Genomic DNA, 19419 nt, shown 5'->3' on the forward strand with positions numbered 1-19419 from the left:
ACCTAGACCCGTTCCTGTATCTTGCCTGCTCTTGTTTGTATACTCTTCTAGCCTGTTATCTGTTTTTCTCTATGTCCGTACCTTCCCTTTTCTTGCAGAATCTGATCCCGTACCTATCTCCTACTCGTTGTCTTTGTACTCCCGTTTGTGAGTTTGGAGTCCACTCTCTACTAGTGTTGAGCCACCCCCGTAGTGTTCGAGTTCGGTTCGGTTCGTCGAACACCCGTGTGTTCGCCGAACTGTTCGTCGAACTGTTCGTCGAACACCTTCGAACACCGTTAAAACCAATGGCAAGCAAACAAAAACACATAGAAACACATAGAAAACACCTTCAAAGGTGTCCAAAAGCTGACAAACTGCTCAGAAGACACAACTAACACATGGAAAAGTGACAAGTACATATAGTCATGCGAAAAGAAAAGAGGTGGAGGAGTAAAAGGAGGGGGAGACACAGATATAGGCATGTCATGCCCTTCTAAAATCCAAAAAGTGAGAAGCCGACACGTTCAGTCCGCTCCTGCCCGTGCCACCTCCGTGTCACCGGGTTTGTGCCAGAGCCGCGGTGAACCCTGACGGCCAGCCCCCCTCTCCCAATACTGGTGCCTGTCCGCTGGTGGGTCGAGCGAGCCCCCCTGTGGTAGAGGCAGCTCTAAGCTTTTTAATTTAAATTGTCTCTCTAATTTGAATGAATACACTTTAAATCCATTTACAAGGATCTATTGGAGGGCAAGTCTCATGCCAGCAGCCGCGTAATTCCAGCTCCAGTAGCGTCCACTAAAGCTGCTGCAGTTAAAAAGCTTTTATAAGGATCGAGCTCGGCTGTCCACCACAAGGCATCCTACTGCCAGTCCCAGCCCCTATGCCTTGGGGTGCCTCCTGATGCTCTTCACTGAGTATCCCGTGGTCCTGAAGCATTTCCTTTGAAAAAATTAAGTGTCCAAACTACAGGTGGTGTAGCTTGCTTAACAGCCGGGATAATCCGCTGACTAGCAGACACTGCTACTAGGCACAAAGTATTTCCTGGGCTAGATGCAGTTAAAAATTTGTAATTAGATACTCTCGTTGGATGCTGAGAAAGCATTCCATAGAGTCTCCTGGCACGCCATATATGATTCTCTTAAAAAGCTTGGGGTAGGGGTCTAGGGGACCCTTTTATAGCCAAAATCACGGCCCTGTATCACAATACGTCACCTAGGCTGAAGATAAATGGAACTGTAGCACCCTGAGGGCTCGGTTGCTACAGAGGTATTGCACCTCACCCAGAGGTGTGATATCTCACTCTCAGGTAAGGATGGAGTGTGGATCAGGACCCGACACCTGCATGCATTACACCACATTGCCGTGGGGCAGGGCGACCAATATGCCTCTGAGATGGGCACGACAGTCCCTGTCCCTGGCTGGAGTGGGGGGAGGGAACACTGAGGAAGGGGAACCCTGTAGTGCAGGAGCAGGGAGGAAGCAGTTCCTGGGTGCATCAAGAAGGGAGTATAAAAGGTGGGCACCATATTAGTTCAGTGCAGAGAAGTCTGAGCAGAAGTGGCAGGGAGCAGGGGCTCTGCATGAGCTCTGCTCCGGAGGCGGGCCTAGTAACAGAGGCCCACGCCTGGAAGAGGGAGAAGGAAGGAAGAGGAGCGGAGAAGGCTCCAGGAACGAGGAATGAAGGGATCCCAGGGGTGTGGACGGGCGAGTCGCCACCGCACGCCCGAATCCACCTGCGTGGAGGGGTCAGGCCAAAGGGGGAGACCGGTCCCCGAAACTAGTGGAGGCAGGAAACGACCCTCAGCTAGAAACCGGAGGCTGTGACATTTTATGTGGCGCAGCCCCTCGCTACACCCGCTAGGAAGGCACCACATAGGGTCAGGGAAACTGGCGCCAAGTTTACCAAGAGGAGGCCCGAGGCAGCCGGACAGAAGGGTTGGTAAGAAAGGCCAGACAAAGGACACACAAAGGGGGTCCTGTGAAGCGCTCCAAAGTTATCTGGGAGTTGTCTGAGCCCCTCACCTGGTGAGCACAGTACGACGTGGGCAGCCGTTACCTGCAGACGTGGTCTGGATAATAAGAACTGTGAGTAAAGGCCCTGGACTGAATCACTGACTCCGTGTCGTTACTGCTGCTGCCCTGCACCATCACCCCCATCCTCCGCATACACTGCCCTGAGGCTATACTCCTCCCGTGGGGAGTTATGCTACGCTCTGCTGCACCCACAACACCAGCCTCAGCGGTCTGCCCTGCAGCGGCGGTTCACTCTGACCGCAATCCACGGGTGGCGTAGTCGGACATTTAAACATCAAAACCACATAAATAGTTCCGCCACTGGTTTGACCACCCTGAGCCACGGAACCGGGTCGCCGCCACGAAGACTACAACCACCAGCATCCACCAAAAAGGGTCCGGCTCCGGGTGTCCCAAGGCCCAGGGGTTGCATCAGAACATTTTCATCACCTTTCACAATCACCAATGGGACAAGGCAGGGATGTCCTCTGTCCCCTCTCTTATACATCCTAGTGACGGAGCACCTGCTCTCATCAATTCGCCATAACCCCAATATTAGGTGGATTGAGGTGGGAGGCACCGAGTACAAGTGCTCTCTATTTGCTGATGATGCCCTAGTATATATCACTCAATCACATATATCCATCCATGCTGTTATGGCTGAAATAGATCACTTTGTTACATGGTTAAATTTTAAAATCAATGCAGCGAAGTCTGAGGCCCTCGATGTCTCCCTCCCCAAATTCATATAGGATTCCATCCAGTCCAACTTTCCCTTTGCCTGGCCCTCACAGGGTATCAAATACTTAGGAATTCCTATTCATAGAGACCTCTCCCATCTATGTTATCTTAATTTTGGGCCCTTTATTGAACAACTCCACACAGACCACGGTTGGCAAGTTAGAACTGTAAGATTCACTACGTGAACCACTGGTGTTTTGTGGAAAAGCACATGTACACTGTGTTCCAAATTATTATGCAAAAAGTGTTTAGGAGTGATAAGGGAAGAATTTGTTTGTTTGTCAGTTAAACTCATTGATGGTGATGTGTGTCAGGGCTCTTTATATCACTGTAAGCAATTGCAGACACCTGTGCTAATTAGTTTGGCAGGTGTGTCCAATGAAAGGCAAGACTACTTAAGAAGGCTGTCTCACATTATTAAGCAGCCTACATTTTCTGCCAAAATGGGAAAGAAAAAGGATGTGTCGGCTGCTGAGAAGCAATAAATTGTGGAGTGTTTAGGTCAAGGCATGACTACAATCAACATTGTGCGATGATCAGGATGAAGTGTCTTGGCAATCAAGTATGTAGCTGATTCACAGTACACACGTGTGCGTGCTGATAAGGGCAAATTGAGGACTCTTTCCTACAGGCAATTACGTCAGGTTAAAAGAGCAGCGGCAAAAAAGCCTTGTCATATCAGCAGACAAGTTTTTGAAGCTGCTGGTGCCTCCAACGTTCCCCGAACAACAAGATGCAGGGTCCTTCAGAGGTTTGCAGCTGTGCATACGCCATCCTGTCGACCTCCTCTATCCACTTCACACAAGCAGAAACGGCTCCAGTGGGCCAAACATTACATGAAGACTGATTTCAAAACTGTTTTGTTCACGGATGAGTGCCGTGCAGCGCTCGATGGTCCAGATGGATGGAGTGGAGGATGGCTGGTTGATGGACACCCCACGCAAACATGGCTACAGCGCCAACAAGGAGGAGGTGGAGTAATGTTTTGGGCTGGAATCATGGGGAGAGAGATTGTCGGCCCCTTTAGGATCCCTGAAGGCGCTAAAGATGAACTCCATAATGTATGTGGATTTTCTCAAACAGCACTTCCTGCCATGGTTCAAGAAGAAGAACCGTGTATTTCACAGCAAGATCATTTTTTTGCATGATAATGCACCATCTCATGCTGCACATAAAACATCTGCATCTCTGGCTGATATGGGCATAAAAGGGGACAAACTTATGGTGTGACCCCCATGCTCCCCTGACCTCTACCCCATTCAGAACCTCTGGAGCATCATCAAAAGGAGTGTCTATGATGGCGGGAGGCAGTTCACATCTAAGCAACAGCTCTGGGAGGGTATTCTGTCCTCATGCAAAACAATTGAAGCAGAAACCATCCAAAACCTGACAAATTCAATGGACGAGAGAGTTCAGAAGCTCCTTTCGAACAAGGGGTCCTATGTGAAAATGTAACATCACCTAGAATAAAGTTTTGAGTTGAAAACTGTTTGATTTCAGTTTCTAATAACCTGCTAATGCTTATAATTTAAAAAATGACCATTTTTTTGGTCTTTATTAAAATGAAAAGGTTGATCGAAAAGTTTGGGGGATCTAAGAGTGTGGCAACCCAGTAGTCATGATTACTTCGAATTCTGACAATATGAGGGTCATGTTGCAGGTAGTGCAGCAAGAAGGCACTTATGTGTCTTGCGCATCTCGGAGCCCCAAAATTATTTTCCGGGCTAGATGCAGCTAAAAATTATTTTTAATTTTAAATCTGGTGGAGCTTAGTATAGATGGCCTAATAGGATCAGTGCTGCACACTGCTACAAAGCCCAAATTATTTTCCAGTCAAGATACAGATAAACATGATTAGTAATTTTAAATCTGGTGGAGCTTATTATAGATGGCCTAATAGAATCAGTGCTGCACACTGCTACAAAGCCCAAATTATTTTCCAGCCAAGATACAGATAAACATGATTAGTAATTTGAAAGCTTAAAACGGTTGGTAGGGTGATTTTAACCAATCATCAAGCTTTTACTCTCCCCAGGATGACACAGGGGTAGAAAAGTCGTTTCGGATCCATGATTTGTTCATCTTTATGAACGTGAGTCTGTCTACATTATCAGTGGAGAGCCGCGTGCGCTTATCTGTCAGCACACCACCAGCAGCGCTGAACACACGTTCAGACAGAACGCTGGCTGCGGGGCATGACAAGATCTCCAAGGCGTAAGTGGCTAGCTCCGGCCATTTATCCAGATTGGAAGCCCAAAAAGAGCAAGGGTCCAGTGACACAGTCATGGCTTCAATGTTTACTTGGAGATACTCCTGTACCATCGTCTCTAGGCGTTGACTATGTGTCAGACTTCTTGTCTCCTGTGGCCTTGCAAAGGATGGGCTAAAAAAGTGGTGAAATGATTCCGCAAAATTGATGTTACCAGCAGATACTGTGGTTCTGTTACGGTTTGAGTGCTGAACACTTGACGGTCCCACGGTTGGCAAGTTGGAACTGTGAGATTCACTACGTGCACCACTGGTGTTTTGTGGAAAAGCACATGTAAGATTCTGCAACAGTCTCTGCTGATACTCCTGCATGCGTGCATCCCTTTCTATGGCAGGAATAATTTCTGCAAATTTACTTTTGTACCGGGGATCTAACAGTGTGGCAAACCAGTAGTCAGGATTATTTCTAATTCTCACAATTCGAGGGTCATGTTACAGGTAGTGCAGCAAGAAGGCACTCATGTGTGTTGCGCATCCAGGAGCACCAAGTCCCTGTTGTGTTGGTGGCGAGGTAATAATCATGCTTCCTTCCTCTGTCCTCTCCCCCCAACCTCGCACAACAGAAATGTGATCAAGGTCTCCCTCATCTGATGAGTCTTCCATCAGTTCGTCCTCCACTTCTTCCTGGGCTCCTGCACCTTCCTCACTAGTTTGGCTGCTACCATGCGCCCTGGTAAAACCATCTCCCCCACCCTCACATGCCTGCCGCCTTGGTGCTGCCGACCGTCTGGACCTTGCAGGTGTTAGCCCCTCCGCATACAACTCCTCCTCCTCTACTTCCTCCACCTCCTCTTGTGCCACCACCTGACTCCGAATTCTGTTTAACATGTGCTCCAGCATGTAAATCACCGGAATAGTCATGCTGATAATGGCATCGTCAGCACTAAAGATCTTCGTCGCCATTTCAAAACTGTGCAGAAGGGTGCATAGGTCCCTGATCTGAGACCACTCCTCCAGCGTGATTTGCCCCACCTCTGGATCTCGTTGGCCCAGGCTATACGTCAGAACGTATTGCACCAGGGCTTGTCGGTGCTGCCACAGTCGCTGCAACATGTGCAGAGTTGAATTCCACCGGGTAGGCACATCGCATTTTAGCCGGTGAAGTGGCAGGCCCAACGACTTCTGTAGAGATGTAAGTTGCTGAGCTGCGGGATGCGAACGGCGGAAGTGAGCACACAGCGACCGTGCCCTCTGCAGAAGGCCATCTAGTCTGGGATAGTGGGCTAAAAATTGCTGGACAACCAGGTTCAACACGTGAGCCATACAAGGCACGTGTGTGACATTGCCCCGGCGAAGGGCTGCACCCAGGTTTGCAGCATTGTTGCACACGGCCTTCCCTGGTTTCAGGTCCAGTGGAGACAACCATTCATGAAATTGGTTCTCCAGAGTTGACCACAACTCCTCAGCTGTGTGACTCACATTTGCCAGACATTTCAAAGTAAAAACCGCCTGATGACGTTGAGCCCTACTGCCAGCATAGTAAGGAGGTGTGCAGGATCCCTTCTGCGCAGTTAGAAAGCTTGTGGCATGACCAGACAGGCTTTGGGTGCAGGTGGAAGACCGAGAGGAGGTTGAGGAGGCAGAAGCAGTGGAGGAACTTTGACATAAAGAGGATTGACGCACAACTCGTGGGGACGGCAAGACTTGGACAGCAGCCCCTTGTCCTGCTGTCACCATAGTTACCCAGTGCCCAGTCAGCGACATGTAACGCCCCTGTCCATGCCTACTCGTCCAAGTGTCTGTGGTGAAATGCACCCTGTCACACACAGAGTTTCTCAAAGAAGCGGTGATGTTGTGTGCGACATGCTGGTGGAGCGCAGGCACACCTTTCTTTGAGAAGTAGTGCCTACTGGGCATCTGGTACTGGGGCACTGCGACGGACATAAGGTCTCGAAAATCCTCTGTGTCCACCAGGCGGAAAGGCAGCATTTCTGTAGCCAAGAGCTTGCAGATGGTGAAATTCAACCTCTTAGCTTTCTCATGGCTAGGAGGAAATGGTCTTTTACTTGTCCACATCTGAGGGACCGAGGGCTGGCTATTGTGCTTAGACGGGGTTGATAAGGGTGTCCCCGGCAAACTGCCGGTCTGTGAGGAAGATGCAGGCGGACATGTTAGGTTGTCTTGATCCAAAGGTGGTGCTATCGATGTCGGACAGCGCTCAACACCAGCTGGTGTTACCACCTCCAAAGAAAATGATGACCTGCCAATCACGCTGGCTGTTGCGGGTAAAGAGGTGGCAGGTCTGCGCCCCAAAACAGGTGTGACTGCTGTCCCCCCAGTCACAGAGGATGAAGAGGCCGCGGATGCACAAGATATGGCAGACGGTGGTTGGCCCGGCCGGCTAGGCCGCATTGTAGCACACTGAGCTTCCCACTGCAACTTATGCTTCATGTCCATGTGCCGGTTCATGCATGAAGTACTCAAACTATGTATTTTTTGGCCTCTACTTAGCTTTTGCTGACAAATGTTACAGATAACACGAGTTGGGTCATCTTTATCGATCTGAAAAAATGCCCAGGCTATGCAAGGCTTAGCACCCATGCGACCTGAAGAGCCACCACGACTTGTGGTGAGAGGCAGAGTTGTGTTTGAGGATGCAGTTGTTGACGTGCTTCCAGTACTACGTCTCTGTCCAGGAAGGCGCAACCTGACCTCGTCGTCACTAGCATCTTCCTCCACCTCCTCTGCTGACCTCATCTCTTGGCTGACTGTGGGTTGACAGTAAGTGGGATCTCCAACCTCATCATCATCACCCTGTGCGTTATCACACCCGTCGTCCTCAGAGCCAACCTGTTCCTGCCCTGACAAAAAACTAAAGTTGTCGCTCCAATCAGGTATTTGAGTCTCATCATCGTCTTCCTCATTGTCTCCACCAACAGGAGTTACAGTTTGGGAACGAGGGTCTACATTATGGTCAGAACCTTCTGCGTCTGGTCCTGGATCCGACTCATAAAGATTCTGGGCATCAGTGCAGATCATTTCCTCGTCTGGATTCACAGAAGCGCTGGAGTCGACCTCTGATTCCCAGGCTATAGTATGAGTAAACAGCTCTGCAGACTCAACCATCTGTTCTACCTCATACTCAGACGGGCAGCTGGAGATTTGGGAGCTGTGAGGAAGCAAGTGCGATTGGGGTGACACCTTTGAGGACTGGAGTATTTGTGATGTTGAAGTTGATGTGGAGGAGAGCCCACTTAAAGGAGCACTTGATATCCGTTGAAGCACCTGCTGTTTTTGTGCCTCATCTGGAATTTGTAGCGATTGGCGTGGCCGTAAGAAAGGGATCTTATCACATTGTCCGCTAAAAGAAGTAGACATTTTAGTTTGGCTGGAAGATGGTCTTTCTTCTGCAGATGTTACTGTTGCTTTAACACCTACCCCATGGACACAACCTTTTTTCCCCTTCCCAACACGCCTATTCCCCTTTCCACCAGCAGCAGGCCTTTTTCCACTCATTTTGGTGGTTAACTAATTCACAACTCTGGAGTTGTTTGCACAAAAAAACAATGGATGGGAACCGAGCAGAGCTGAGTGGCCAAACTGTGGTATTAGGCCAAAACTATTGGCTGGGTTAGATGCAGAAAAAAATTATATTCAATTTGCAACCTGATGGAGGTCAGTATAGATGGACTAGTAGAACAAGTCCCACACACAGCTAGAAGCCCAAATATTTTTTCAGAGGTAGATGCAGAAAAAAATTGTATTCAGTTTGCAACCTGATGGAGGTCAGTATAGATGGACTAATAGAACAAGTCCTACACACAGCTAGAAGCCCAAATATTTTTTCAGAGGTAGATGCAGAAAAAAAATATATTCAGTTTGCAACCTGATGGAGGTCAGTATAGATGGACTAATAGAGAAAGTCCCACACACTGCTAGAAGGCCAAATATTTTTTCAGAGCTAGATGCAGACAAAAAATTATTTTTAATTTGCAACCTGATGGAGGTCAGTATAGATGGACTAACAGAGAAAGTCCCACACACTGCTAGAAGGCCAAATATTTTTTCAGAGCTAGATGCAGAAATAAATTATTTTTAATTTGCAACCTGATGGAGGTCAGTATAGATGGACTAATAGAGAAAGTCCCACACACTGCTAGAAGGCCAAATATTTTTTCAGAGCTAGATGCAGAAAAAAATTATATTCAGTTTGCAACCTGATGGAGGTCAGTATAGATGGACTAATAGAACAAGTCCCACACACAGCTAGAAGGCCAAATATTTTTTCAGAGGTAGATGCAGATAAAAATTATTTTTAATTTGCAACCTGATGGAGGTCAGTATAGATAGACTAATAGAGAAAGTCCCACACACTGCTAGAAGGCCAAATATTTTTTCAGAGCTAGATGCAGACAAAAAAATATTTTTAATTTGCAACCTGATGGAGGTCAGTATAGATGGACTAATAGAGAAAGTCCCACACACTGCTAGAAGGCCAAATATTTTTTCAGAGCTAGATGCAGATATAAATTATTTTTAATTTGCAACCTGATGGAGGTCAGTATAGATGGACTAATAGAGAAAGTCCCACACACTGCTAGAAGGCCAAATATTTTTTCAGAGCTAGATGCAGAAAAAAATTATATTCAGTTTGCAACCTGATGGAGGTCAGTATAGATGGACTAATAGAACAAGTCCCACACACAGCTAGAAGCCCAAATATTTTTTCAGAGGTAGATGCAGATAAAAATTATTTTTAATTTGCAACCTGATGGAGGTCAGTATAGATGGACTAATAGAGAAAGTCCCACACACTGCTAGAAGGCCAAATATTTTTTCAGAGCTAGATGCAGACAAAAAATTATTTTGAATTTGCAGCGTGATGGAGGTCAGTATAGATGGACTAATAGAACAAGTCCCACACACTGCTAGAAGGCCAAATATTTTTTCAGAGCTAGATGCAGAAAAAAATTATATTCAGTTTGCAACCTGATGGAGGTCAGTATAGATGGACTAATAGAACAAGTCCCACACACTGCTAGAAGCCCAAATATTTTTTCAGAGCTAGATGCAGAAAAAAATTATATTCAATTTGCAACCTGATGGAGGTCAGTATAGATGGACTAATAGAATGATGCTATGCCCAAAAGATTTTACTTCACTAGGTGCAGTAAAAAAATTGGTATTCTATACACAGGTGGTATATCTTGCAACACAGATAGGCTACTCCACTGACTAACACACTCTGCAATAGGCCAAAAAGGATTAGCTTTGCTAGATTCAGCCAAATGCTGTGAAAAAAACTTGCACAGCACTGGCACAGACCTGCCTGGCAAAAACTGATAGGAACTGATGTAACCTAGTCCTGAAAAGGACTGCAATTACAATTAGTCTTTACTCCCACAATCTATCTATTTAAGAGCACAGACCTGCCTGATAAAAGTCATAGGAAATGCTGTAACCTAGTCCTTAAAAGGACTGCAATCACAACTATTCCCTACTCCCAAGCTATCTGTAGATTTGTGCGAAAATTGGCTTGAAATTAACAAGGTATAGCGCACACAGCAACAGCGGTGCCGTCTAACACGCAGCTGCAGCAGTGAGAAAATGGTGGCGACGGGGAAAATGGCTTGGTCTTATAGGGCAAGGACATGTGACATACACTGCCAATGACACATGCCCTTGCTTGTGTGAAAAAAAGCACTTCGCTCCGTGTGTGCGCTGCAGATAGGCTGACAGATTGCACCTCCCCACTGTAAATGCGGGAAAGAGAAAAAAAAATGGAGATCTTCATTATTCCTGCAGAGATCCATCCCCTGCCCCTCCCACCACCCCGCTGTACACTCAAACTGCGTATTAACATTAATTTTCATCATTACTGAGAAAAAATCCAGTTATGATTTTGGTGCACGAACAGTTATCGAACATAACCTCGAACAGCCGAATTTTTCTCAAATCGTTCGTGTTCGCCGAACGGCTCGAACACCGCCCAAAACAGCTCGAATTTGAGATTGGCGAACAGTTCAAGTCGAACAACGCTCATCTCTAGTCTCTACTTCATTGCAAGTATCCTGTGTGTATCTGGTTCTGCCTTTCCCTTCCAGTCTGTTCCGTGTGAACAGAGCCCTGTCCCCTCCGCGTCTGCGATTTCGCTTTGCTCAGCCCTGTCCACCGCGTCTGCGGTTTCGCTTTGCTCAGCCCTGTCCACCGCGTCTGCGGTTTCGCTTTGCTCAGCTCTGTTCACCGCGTCTGCGGTTTCGCTTTGCTCAGCTCTGTCCACCGCGTCTGCGGTTTCGCTTTGCTCAGCCCTGTCCACCGCGTCTGCGGTTTCGCTTTGCTCAGCCCTGTCCACCGCGTCTGCGGTTTCGCTTTGCTCAGCCCTGTCCACCGCGTCTGCGGTTTCGCTTTGCTCAGCCCTGTCCACCGCGTCTGCGGTTTCGCTTTGCTCAGCCCTGTCCACCGCGTCTGCGGTTTCGCTTTGCTCAGCCCTGTCCACCGCGTCTGCGGTTTCGCTTTGCTCAGCCTGTCCACCGCGTCTGCGGTTTCGCTTTGCTCAGCCCTGTCCACCGCGTCTGCGGTTTCGCTTTGCACAGCCCTGTCCACCGCGTCTGCGGTTTCGCTTTGCTCAGCCCTGTCCACCGCGTCTGCGGTTTCGCTTTGCTCAGCCCTGTCCACCGCGTCTGCGGTTTCGCTTTGCTCAGCCCTGTCCACCGCGTCTGCGGTTTCGCTTTGCTCAGCCCTGTCCACCGAATCTGCGGTTTCGCTTTGCTCAGCCCTGTCCACCGCGTCTGTGGTTTCGCTTTGCTTAGCCCTGTCCACCGCGTCTGCGGTTTCGCTTTGCTCAGCTCTGTCCACCGCGTCTGCAGTTTCGCTTTGCTTTGCTCAGCCTTGTCCACCGCGTCTGCGGTTTCGCTTTGCTCAGCCTTGTCCACCGCGTCTGCGGTTTCGCTTTGCTCAGCCTTGTCCACCGCGTCTGCGGTTTCGCTTTGCTCTGCCCTGTCCACCGCGTCTGCGGTTTCGAATTTGTCTCCCAGTCTGTATTGGACCCTACCCAGCCTGCGCTCTAGTCTGCCTGTTCCTGTATTCCCCGGTGTGGGTCAACAGCCGTGTCCGGAGTCTGACCTGGAGTAGACCCTGGTCCCTCTGCTCGGTTCCTCCCTGGTGCACTGGCGTCATATGCCGTCGTGCGACCTTGGTCGGATCGGGCAGATACTTAGTTACGCCCCTCCAGGCACTCTCCAGTTCATGGCACAGTGGAATCACTACATACACACGCACACGCCACTCAGCCCGGGCGTGTGCATTACAGCAGCATATGGCCAGCCAAGGGGTTTATTTCGGCCCTCAGAGAACTGGAGGATGTTAGCTCCCTTCTTCCTATATTCAAATGTATTTGTGTCTTTCAGACCATCTGCATCTCACCAGTGCTGTGGTTACTGTATGTTCCCTGTCTGATGTTGGCTGGTAACAACAACTGCCAGTATCTCCTTATTAAGGACATACTGGGAGTTGTAGGTTCATGCAATACAATTGTATATTGGGCTGATCTGACATTCCAGTTGATTGATGTACTAAGCTTGGTGCTGTATTCATGTACTGATGGTGGTTCTGACGCTGCATTCATGTACTGATGGTGTTTCTGGCCCTGAATTCATGTACTGACAGTGTTTCTGGTGCTGAATTAATGTACTGATGGTGGTTTTGGCGATGCATTCATGTACAGTTGTGCTCAAAAGTTTACATATCCCGGCAGAATTTTTCCTTTCTTAGCCTTGTTTCAGAGAATATGAATGATAATAAAAAAACTTTTTTTCCACTCATGGTTATTGTTGGATGAAGCCATTTATTGTCAAACTCCTGTGTTTTCTCTTTTTAAATCTTAATGAGAATCAAAAACATCCAAATGACCCCGATCAAAAGTTCACATACCCAAGTTCTTAATACCGTGTATTGCCCCCTCTAACATCAATGACAGCTTGAAATCTTTTGTGGTAGTTGGGGATGAGGTTCTTTATTTTCTCAGATGGTAAAGCTGCCCATTCTTCTTGTCAAAAAGCCTCCAGTTCCTGTAAATTCCTGGGCTGTCTAGCATGAACTGCGCGCTTGAGATCTCCCCAGAGTGGCTCAATGATATTGAGGTCAGGAGACTGAGATGGCCACTCCAGAACCTTCACTTTGTTCTGCTGTAGCCAAGGAAAGGTCGTCTTGGCCTTGTGTTTTGGATCGTTGTCATCTTGGAACGTCCAAGTACGTCCCATTCGCAGCCTCCGGGCTGATGGAGTGCAAATTTGCCTCCAGTATTTGCTGATAATGTGCTGCATTCATCTTTTTTTCAACTTGTACCAAGTTTCCTGTGCCTTTGTAGCTCACGCATCCCCGAAACATCAGCGATCCACCTCCGTGCTTTCCTGTAGGAATGGTGTTCCTTTCATCATAGGCCGTGTTGACCTCTCTCCAAATGTAACACTTATGATTGTGGCCAAAAAGTTCAATTTTGGTCTCATCACTTCAAATTACCTTGTTCCAGATCTTTTGAGGCTTGTCTCTGTGCAGTTTGGCGTATTGTAGGCGAGATACTTTGTGGCATTTGCGCAGTAATGGCTTTCTTCTGGTGACTCGACCATGCAGCCTATTTTTCTTCAAGTGCCTCCTTATTATGCATCTTGAAACAGCCATATCGCTAGTTTTCAGAGTGTCCTGAATTTCAGCTGATGTTATTTGTGGGTTTTTCTTTGCATCCCGAACAATTTTCCTGGCGGTTGTGGACGAAATATTTGTTTGTTTACCTGACTGTGGTTTGGTTTTAACAGAGCCTCTGATTTTCTACTTGTTAATCACAGTTTGAATGCTGCTGACTGGCATTATCAATTCCTTGGATATTTTTTGTATCCCTTTCCTGTGTTATACAGTTCAACTACCTTTTCCCATAGATCCGTTGACAATTCTATTGCTTTACCCATGTCTCACAAACATCAGTGGCTGGATAAAAGATGCAAGAGTTTTTCTGGATCCCAGAAACTCACTCAGCTTTTATGCACACACACTGATTACAAGCAAACAGGTCACAGGTGAGGATGTTTAGTAGCCATTAAAACCCATTTGTGTCAAATTCTGTGCATGTTATCAGGCCAAAATCACCAGAAAATGTGAACTTTTGATCAGGATCATTTGGATGTTTTTGGTTGTCATTAAGAATTAAAAAGAGGAAACACAGTAGTTTAAAAAATGGCTTCACCCAACCAATAACCATGAGTGGAGAAAAAGTTTTTTGTTGTCATTCATATTCTCTGAAACAAGGCCTAGAAAGGAAAAATTCTGCCGGGGTATGTAAACTTTTGAGCACAACTGTACTGACGGTGGTTCTGGTGCTGCACTCATGTATTGATGGTGGTTCTGAGGCTGCATTCATGTACTGGCGGTGGTTCTGAGATTGCATTCATGTACTTACATTGGTTCTGGTGCTGCATTCATGTTCTGATGGTGGTTTGGGATGGATATGTGATCCCTTGGCAGAGATGAGATAAAGGGGCTCTTGCATCAAAAACAGAAGAATCAGAAGTTTTTTGGCATTGGTGTATTCAATTAATTCTCCACATCCCTGATATCAATAAAAACCTTACATTTTGAAATTAAACGTAGCTGTAACCATCAACCTTTTTGGAATCCATGGTTTGTTTATATACATCACGTAATGTCACCGGAATGTGGATTCTTTAAGCCACAATCTGTTTGGTGCTGGTGAGACTGGTTCAGAATGTAATGAATCCACTATTTTTGGCCTTTAATCCTTGCAAGGAGGTGTGAACTTTATTACAGGTGGGACTCAAAGGCTGCAGTCTTTTTCTGAATGGTGGATCCTGTGTAATCAGGTGTTTATAGAAGTGTAACCTCACTCTACTCATAAGAAAACTCCTGAAAACTCTTTCTGGAAAGAACAGAATGTAAGAGTTAAAAAGGAGGCCACAGTGGTCAATGTGAAAATTGCAAGATTACTAATTGTATTTTTTTTTTTAAATAAAGATCATGCTATGAAATAAAAAAAACAATTTTTTTAAATACATGTTGCATAACAATCTGATTTAAACAGTTGGTACTTTTCTCAAAATAACTCCTTTTAACTTGGAAAAAAAATAGTGTTAACCCTATGCATGCGGTAGCAGAGCCACTGCACAATTTCTAATACCCTAATTATAAGGCACTCTCTAAAATCAGTCAGATATGGGGTTTTGTGTTTTAAGGCAATCTGTCACAGGTTTTTTGCTACCTACACTGAAGGCAGCATAATGTAGAGACAGCGACCCTGACTCCAGTGATGTGTTACTTACTGGGTTATTTGCTGTAGTTGTTTTTTTAAATGACTGTTTTATAAGCTGGAGATTATCACTGGAGGACTAGTAAACCTGCTGTCATGTAGTCCTTCATATTTATGAGCTCTGTATAGCCCCCACCCCCTACCACTGTTTCAGATGTAGAGTTTTCTGCCTATGCACAGTGTACACAGAACACTGCCAATCAGTGGTGTGGTAGGGATTATACAGGGCTCAGCATTCAGACCTGGTCGACCTGCAGCAGATAAAACAACGATATTATCAAAACTGCAGCAAGCAGCCCAGTAAGCGATACATTGCTGGAATCAGTTGCTCTGCCCATACACCATGCTGCTCTCAGATGGGGTAGCAAAAACCTAGTGACAGACTCCCTCTAAACCACAGCTATCAGGAACATGATAGCAAGTGTTGAATTTATATGCAGCTTCATCACAAACCACTGAAGCATTACACCATATCCATAGAAATCAGTAGACTGTGCATGCTCAATGGTTAGCTAGGTAACCACCTATCCCTTGTCCTGCCACTGTGGGTAATCAATGCCCATTCCCTTCTATGGAGCTTTTTTTATTTTTACAAATGTGATGTACACTTATACTAAGAATATCAAAATGGTTCCTATTTTTAAGTAAAAATGATATGTGACTTTACTAAATAACGCTTACAATTTTGATGAGAGTATGTGAGTTTGGGAGTATGTGAGCTTATACTTAATACATACAAACCAAGGTTACAAATGACAGAAGTTATTAATTATCTTACTAATAATTATTTTATATTAAAAGTATAAACCCCTGAACAAGATAAAACAGAAAATGAGTGGTGCATCCTAGTAACGTGTAATGAAAACAAATGTAGCCAAGCCCTGTGATGGGCAAGACTTAGTTTTTGGTCTAATGCATGACTGATGTTCTCCTGATTGTCAATCTCGGCAGCTGGGACTTCAGAGTATCTCTTTCCTTGGCGGTGACCTTCTTGGAAGAGTAGATTCTTTCTACTCATCATTTTGCTATTTTATTGTTGTCTAAAAGATTAGGAAAAATTATAATTTTTTTAGGCATAGTTCAGTTTTTGGAATTAAGAAAATTATGTCTTTAAAATCCAGTAGAAAACAGAAAGAAAAAACAGAAGATGTGGAAGATGGGACAAACCTCAGACTGTCCTCCAAGGTGAAGAAGGTCGTCTCCGAAGCACATGAAAGTCTAGACTACTTACCATCTCATAGTGACGCCTATAAAACATGGCGGAAACTCAAGCCTCACAGGTAACACCAATACTACTGGAGTCACTCTGATTCAGTATAATTGTAAGCTGTTTTAATGGCAGCTCCTTCCTTTAGAGGCTGATCACACATCAGGTTTTAGATCAGTGTTTCATCAGTATTTGTAAGCGAATATCAGGAGTGTAAGCTATAGGCCATGCCCAACTATCAGCATTTGGTCAGTATTCGGTCAGTATTTTTTCTCAGGAGTGGGAGACAAAGCCAGGAGTGGGTGATAAATGCAGAATTAGTGACTTGTTTCTATTATACCTTTTCCCTGATTGTTCATCACCTGGTTTTGTCTCCCACTCCTGAGAAAAAATACTGACCAAATACTGACCAAATACTGATAGTGGGGCTGTGGCCTAATTCGGAGATTCACACCAGTTCTTTGTTTTTAAGCTAGTCCAGGTTTTGGCTTACAAATACTGATGAAAAACTGATAAAAAACCAAAACATGCGTGAGTAGCCCCAAACTGTGTATTTTCTACTGCCAGTCAATACTTATGTTTTTTTTTTAACTACTATTATCTAAATTTTGAACACAAAAAACATGTTGAAATTAGATCTTTTTGTCTGTAAGGGCTCGTGCACATTACCGTATTATTGGTCCGATTGCAATCTGAGTAAACATTAGATTCTACCTGGACCAATGTTAATCTATGGGGCCATGCACAAGTCAGAAACACTTACTTGATCGAGCCGGTCTGGGGGAAAAAATCGCAGTATGCACAAGTTTCATCTGATATGCGAATATCGCTCTAGGCCATTTGAGTGCATTTGAAACATTGAACTGCACTCGGATGACATCTGAGTGCAGTCTGATTTCTACCGACTGACAAAATTGAGAAGATGGAGAATTTTTTTTCTCCATCTTCTCCTCATCTGAGAGAATCAGAGTTTTATCAGAGTGTAATTGATCCCATTCTCTAGCATAAGAGAAAATATGTTTGTCTGCACATGCCCTAAGTATTCGTAATTGGATGTAAAAAATTGTCGATTTGACATGGCTGCCTTCTCCAGTCTTTCTGTTGTCATCCTCTAAGCTGCACTAGAATTCTGTTCTTGTAACCTAACTGAACAACCCCCGTTCTTATGCCCTGGGCATATGGAGGTTATGGAAGGGGTCCAACGTCTTACATTTTTTTCATTTTTCATTTGGATTAGCACAATTTATTAAGAAAAAAAAATCTGTGCATTTTATGGATTGTATTTCCATTCCAAAGATTTTCTTTGTTGAATACTTTACTCAGTTTATTCTGATACGGTACAAGGAGCTAGTATACAGGGGTCTCTAGTCGTGGACACCCCACAATGTCTGCAAACATAACTTAAAACATCGCATTATGATTAAAAACAAAACTATAAGTGCAAAAAAAGAAGCTAAATGAATGGAAATGGAAAGCGTCATCCGAGAGCTAGAACTCTCTGTACAACAGGAAGAAACAATAGCAATGTGCTGGCTAGAATTTTAGAAAGAAATAGAAGGCACAGAAGGAGGGAAACACGTGGAATGAAGACTATAGGTCAGATTATATGATTGCTACTATATACTACTTGTATTGTGCACTATGATGATTAGGAGATACTGCTCATTTATACAATGGATGATACTGCAGTGCATGGGGCAGAGATGCTTTGGAGTCTTCTGTAACGACCACATGTCTCACTTTCATGTCTGTTCTCTGTAGATCTGTAGATGTCTTATATCCTAGTATTTCTGGAGAACATTTCCACATTGGCTAGTCACTCACATCTGAAATATAAACTTTAGCTTGGCTGCCTATACTAAATAAGCTATTATTAATGGCCTCTCCAATACTACAGGAAAATCTCCCTATGTATACACTAAACGCACGCTGTGACGGATGTCTAACAACGGCATCCACCACCTAGCGACTAGAATGAAAGACATTTATGTATACAGTTATATGAAAAAGTTTGGGCACCCCTATTAATCTTAAGCTTAATGTTTTATAAAAATTGGTGTTTTTGCAACAGCTATTTCAGTTTGATATATGTAATAACTGTTGGACACAGTAATGTTTCAGCCTTGAAATGAGGTTTATTGTACTAACAGAAAATGTGCAATCTGCATTCAAACAAAATTTGACAGGTGCATAAGTATGGGCACCTCACCAGAAAAGTGACATTAATATTTAGTAGATCCTCCTTTTGCAAAAATAACAGCCTCTAGTCGCTTCCTGTAGCTTTTAATGATTTCCTGGATCCTGGATGAAGGTATTTTTGACCATTCCTCTTTACAAAACAATTCCAGTTCAGTAAAGTTTGATGGTCACCGAGCATGGATAGCCCTCTTCAAATGATCCCACAGATGTTCAATGATATTCAGGTCTGGGGACTGGGGTGGCCATTCCAGAACATTGTAATTGTTTCTCTGCATGAATGCCTGAGTAGATTTGGAGCGGTGTTTTGGATCATTGTCTTGCTGAAAGATCCATCCCCTGCGTAACTTCAACTTTATCACTGATTCTTGAACATTATTGTCAAGAATCTGCTGAGTGGAATCCATGCGTCCCTCAACTTTAACAAGATTCCCGGTGCCGGCATTGGCCACACAGCCCCAAAGCATGATGGAACCTCCACCAAATTTTACTGTGGGTAGCAAGTGTTTTTCTTGTAATGCTGTGTTTTTTTGCCGCCATGCATAACGCCTTTTTGTATGACCAAACAACTCAATCTTGGTTTCATCTGTCCACAGGACCTTCTTCCAAAAAAGAAATTGGCTTCTCCAAATGTGCTTTTGCATACCTCAGCCGACTCTGTTTGTGGCGTGCTTGCAGAAACGGCTTCTTTCGCATCACTCTCCCATACAGCTTCTCCTTGTGCAAAGTGCGTTGTATAGTTGACCGATGCACAGTGACACCA

At 45.2% G+C, this 19419-nt stretch overlaps 1 protein-coding gene across 1 annotated transcript in view; it reads left to right on the forward strand.

The window, feature by feature from the left end:
* LOC141265765 (chloride channel protein D-like) overlaps nucleotides 1–19419 on the forward strand; it is a 345172-nt gene that overhangs the window by 81596 nt on the left and 244157 nt on the right. Inside the window, exon 3 of the mRNA XM_073679279.1 lies at nucleotides 16375–16533. Within this exon, the coding sequence (XP_073535380.1) occupies nucleotides 16375–16533 (159 nt within the window). The remainder of the gene's footprint in view (nucleotides 1–16374; nucleotides 16534–19419) is intronic.

Source organism: Phyllobates terribilis, unplaced genomic scaffold, assembly GCF_046119375.1.
Source record: "Phyllobates terribilis strain yellow unplaced genomic scaffold, ASM4611937v1 Scaffold_4__5_contigs__length_816908805, whole genome shotgun sequence".
NCBI lineage: Eukaryota > Metazoa > Chordata > Amphibia > Anura > Dendrobatidae > Phyllobates > Phyllobates terribilis.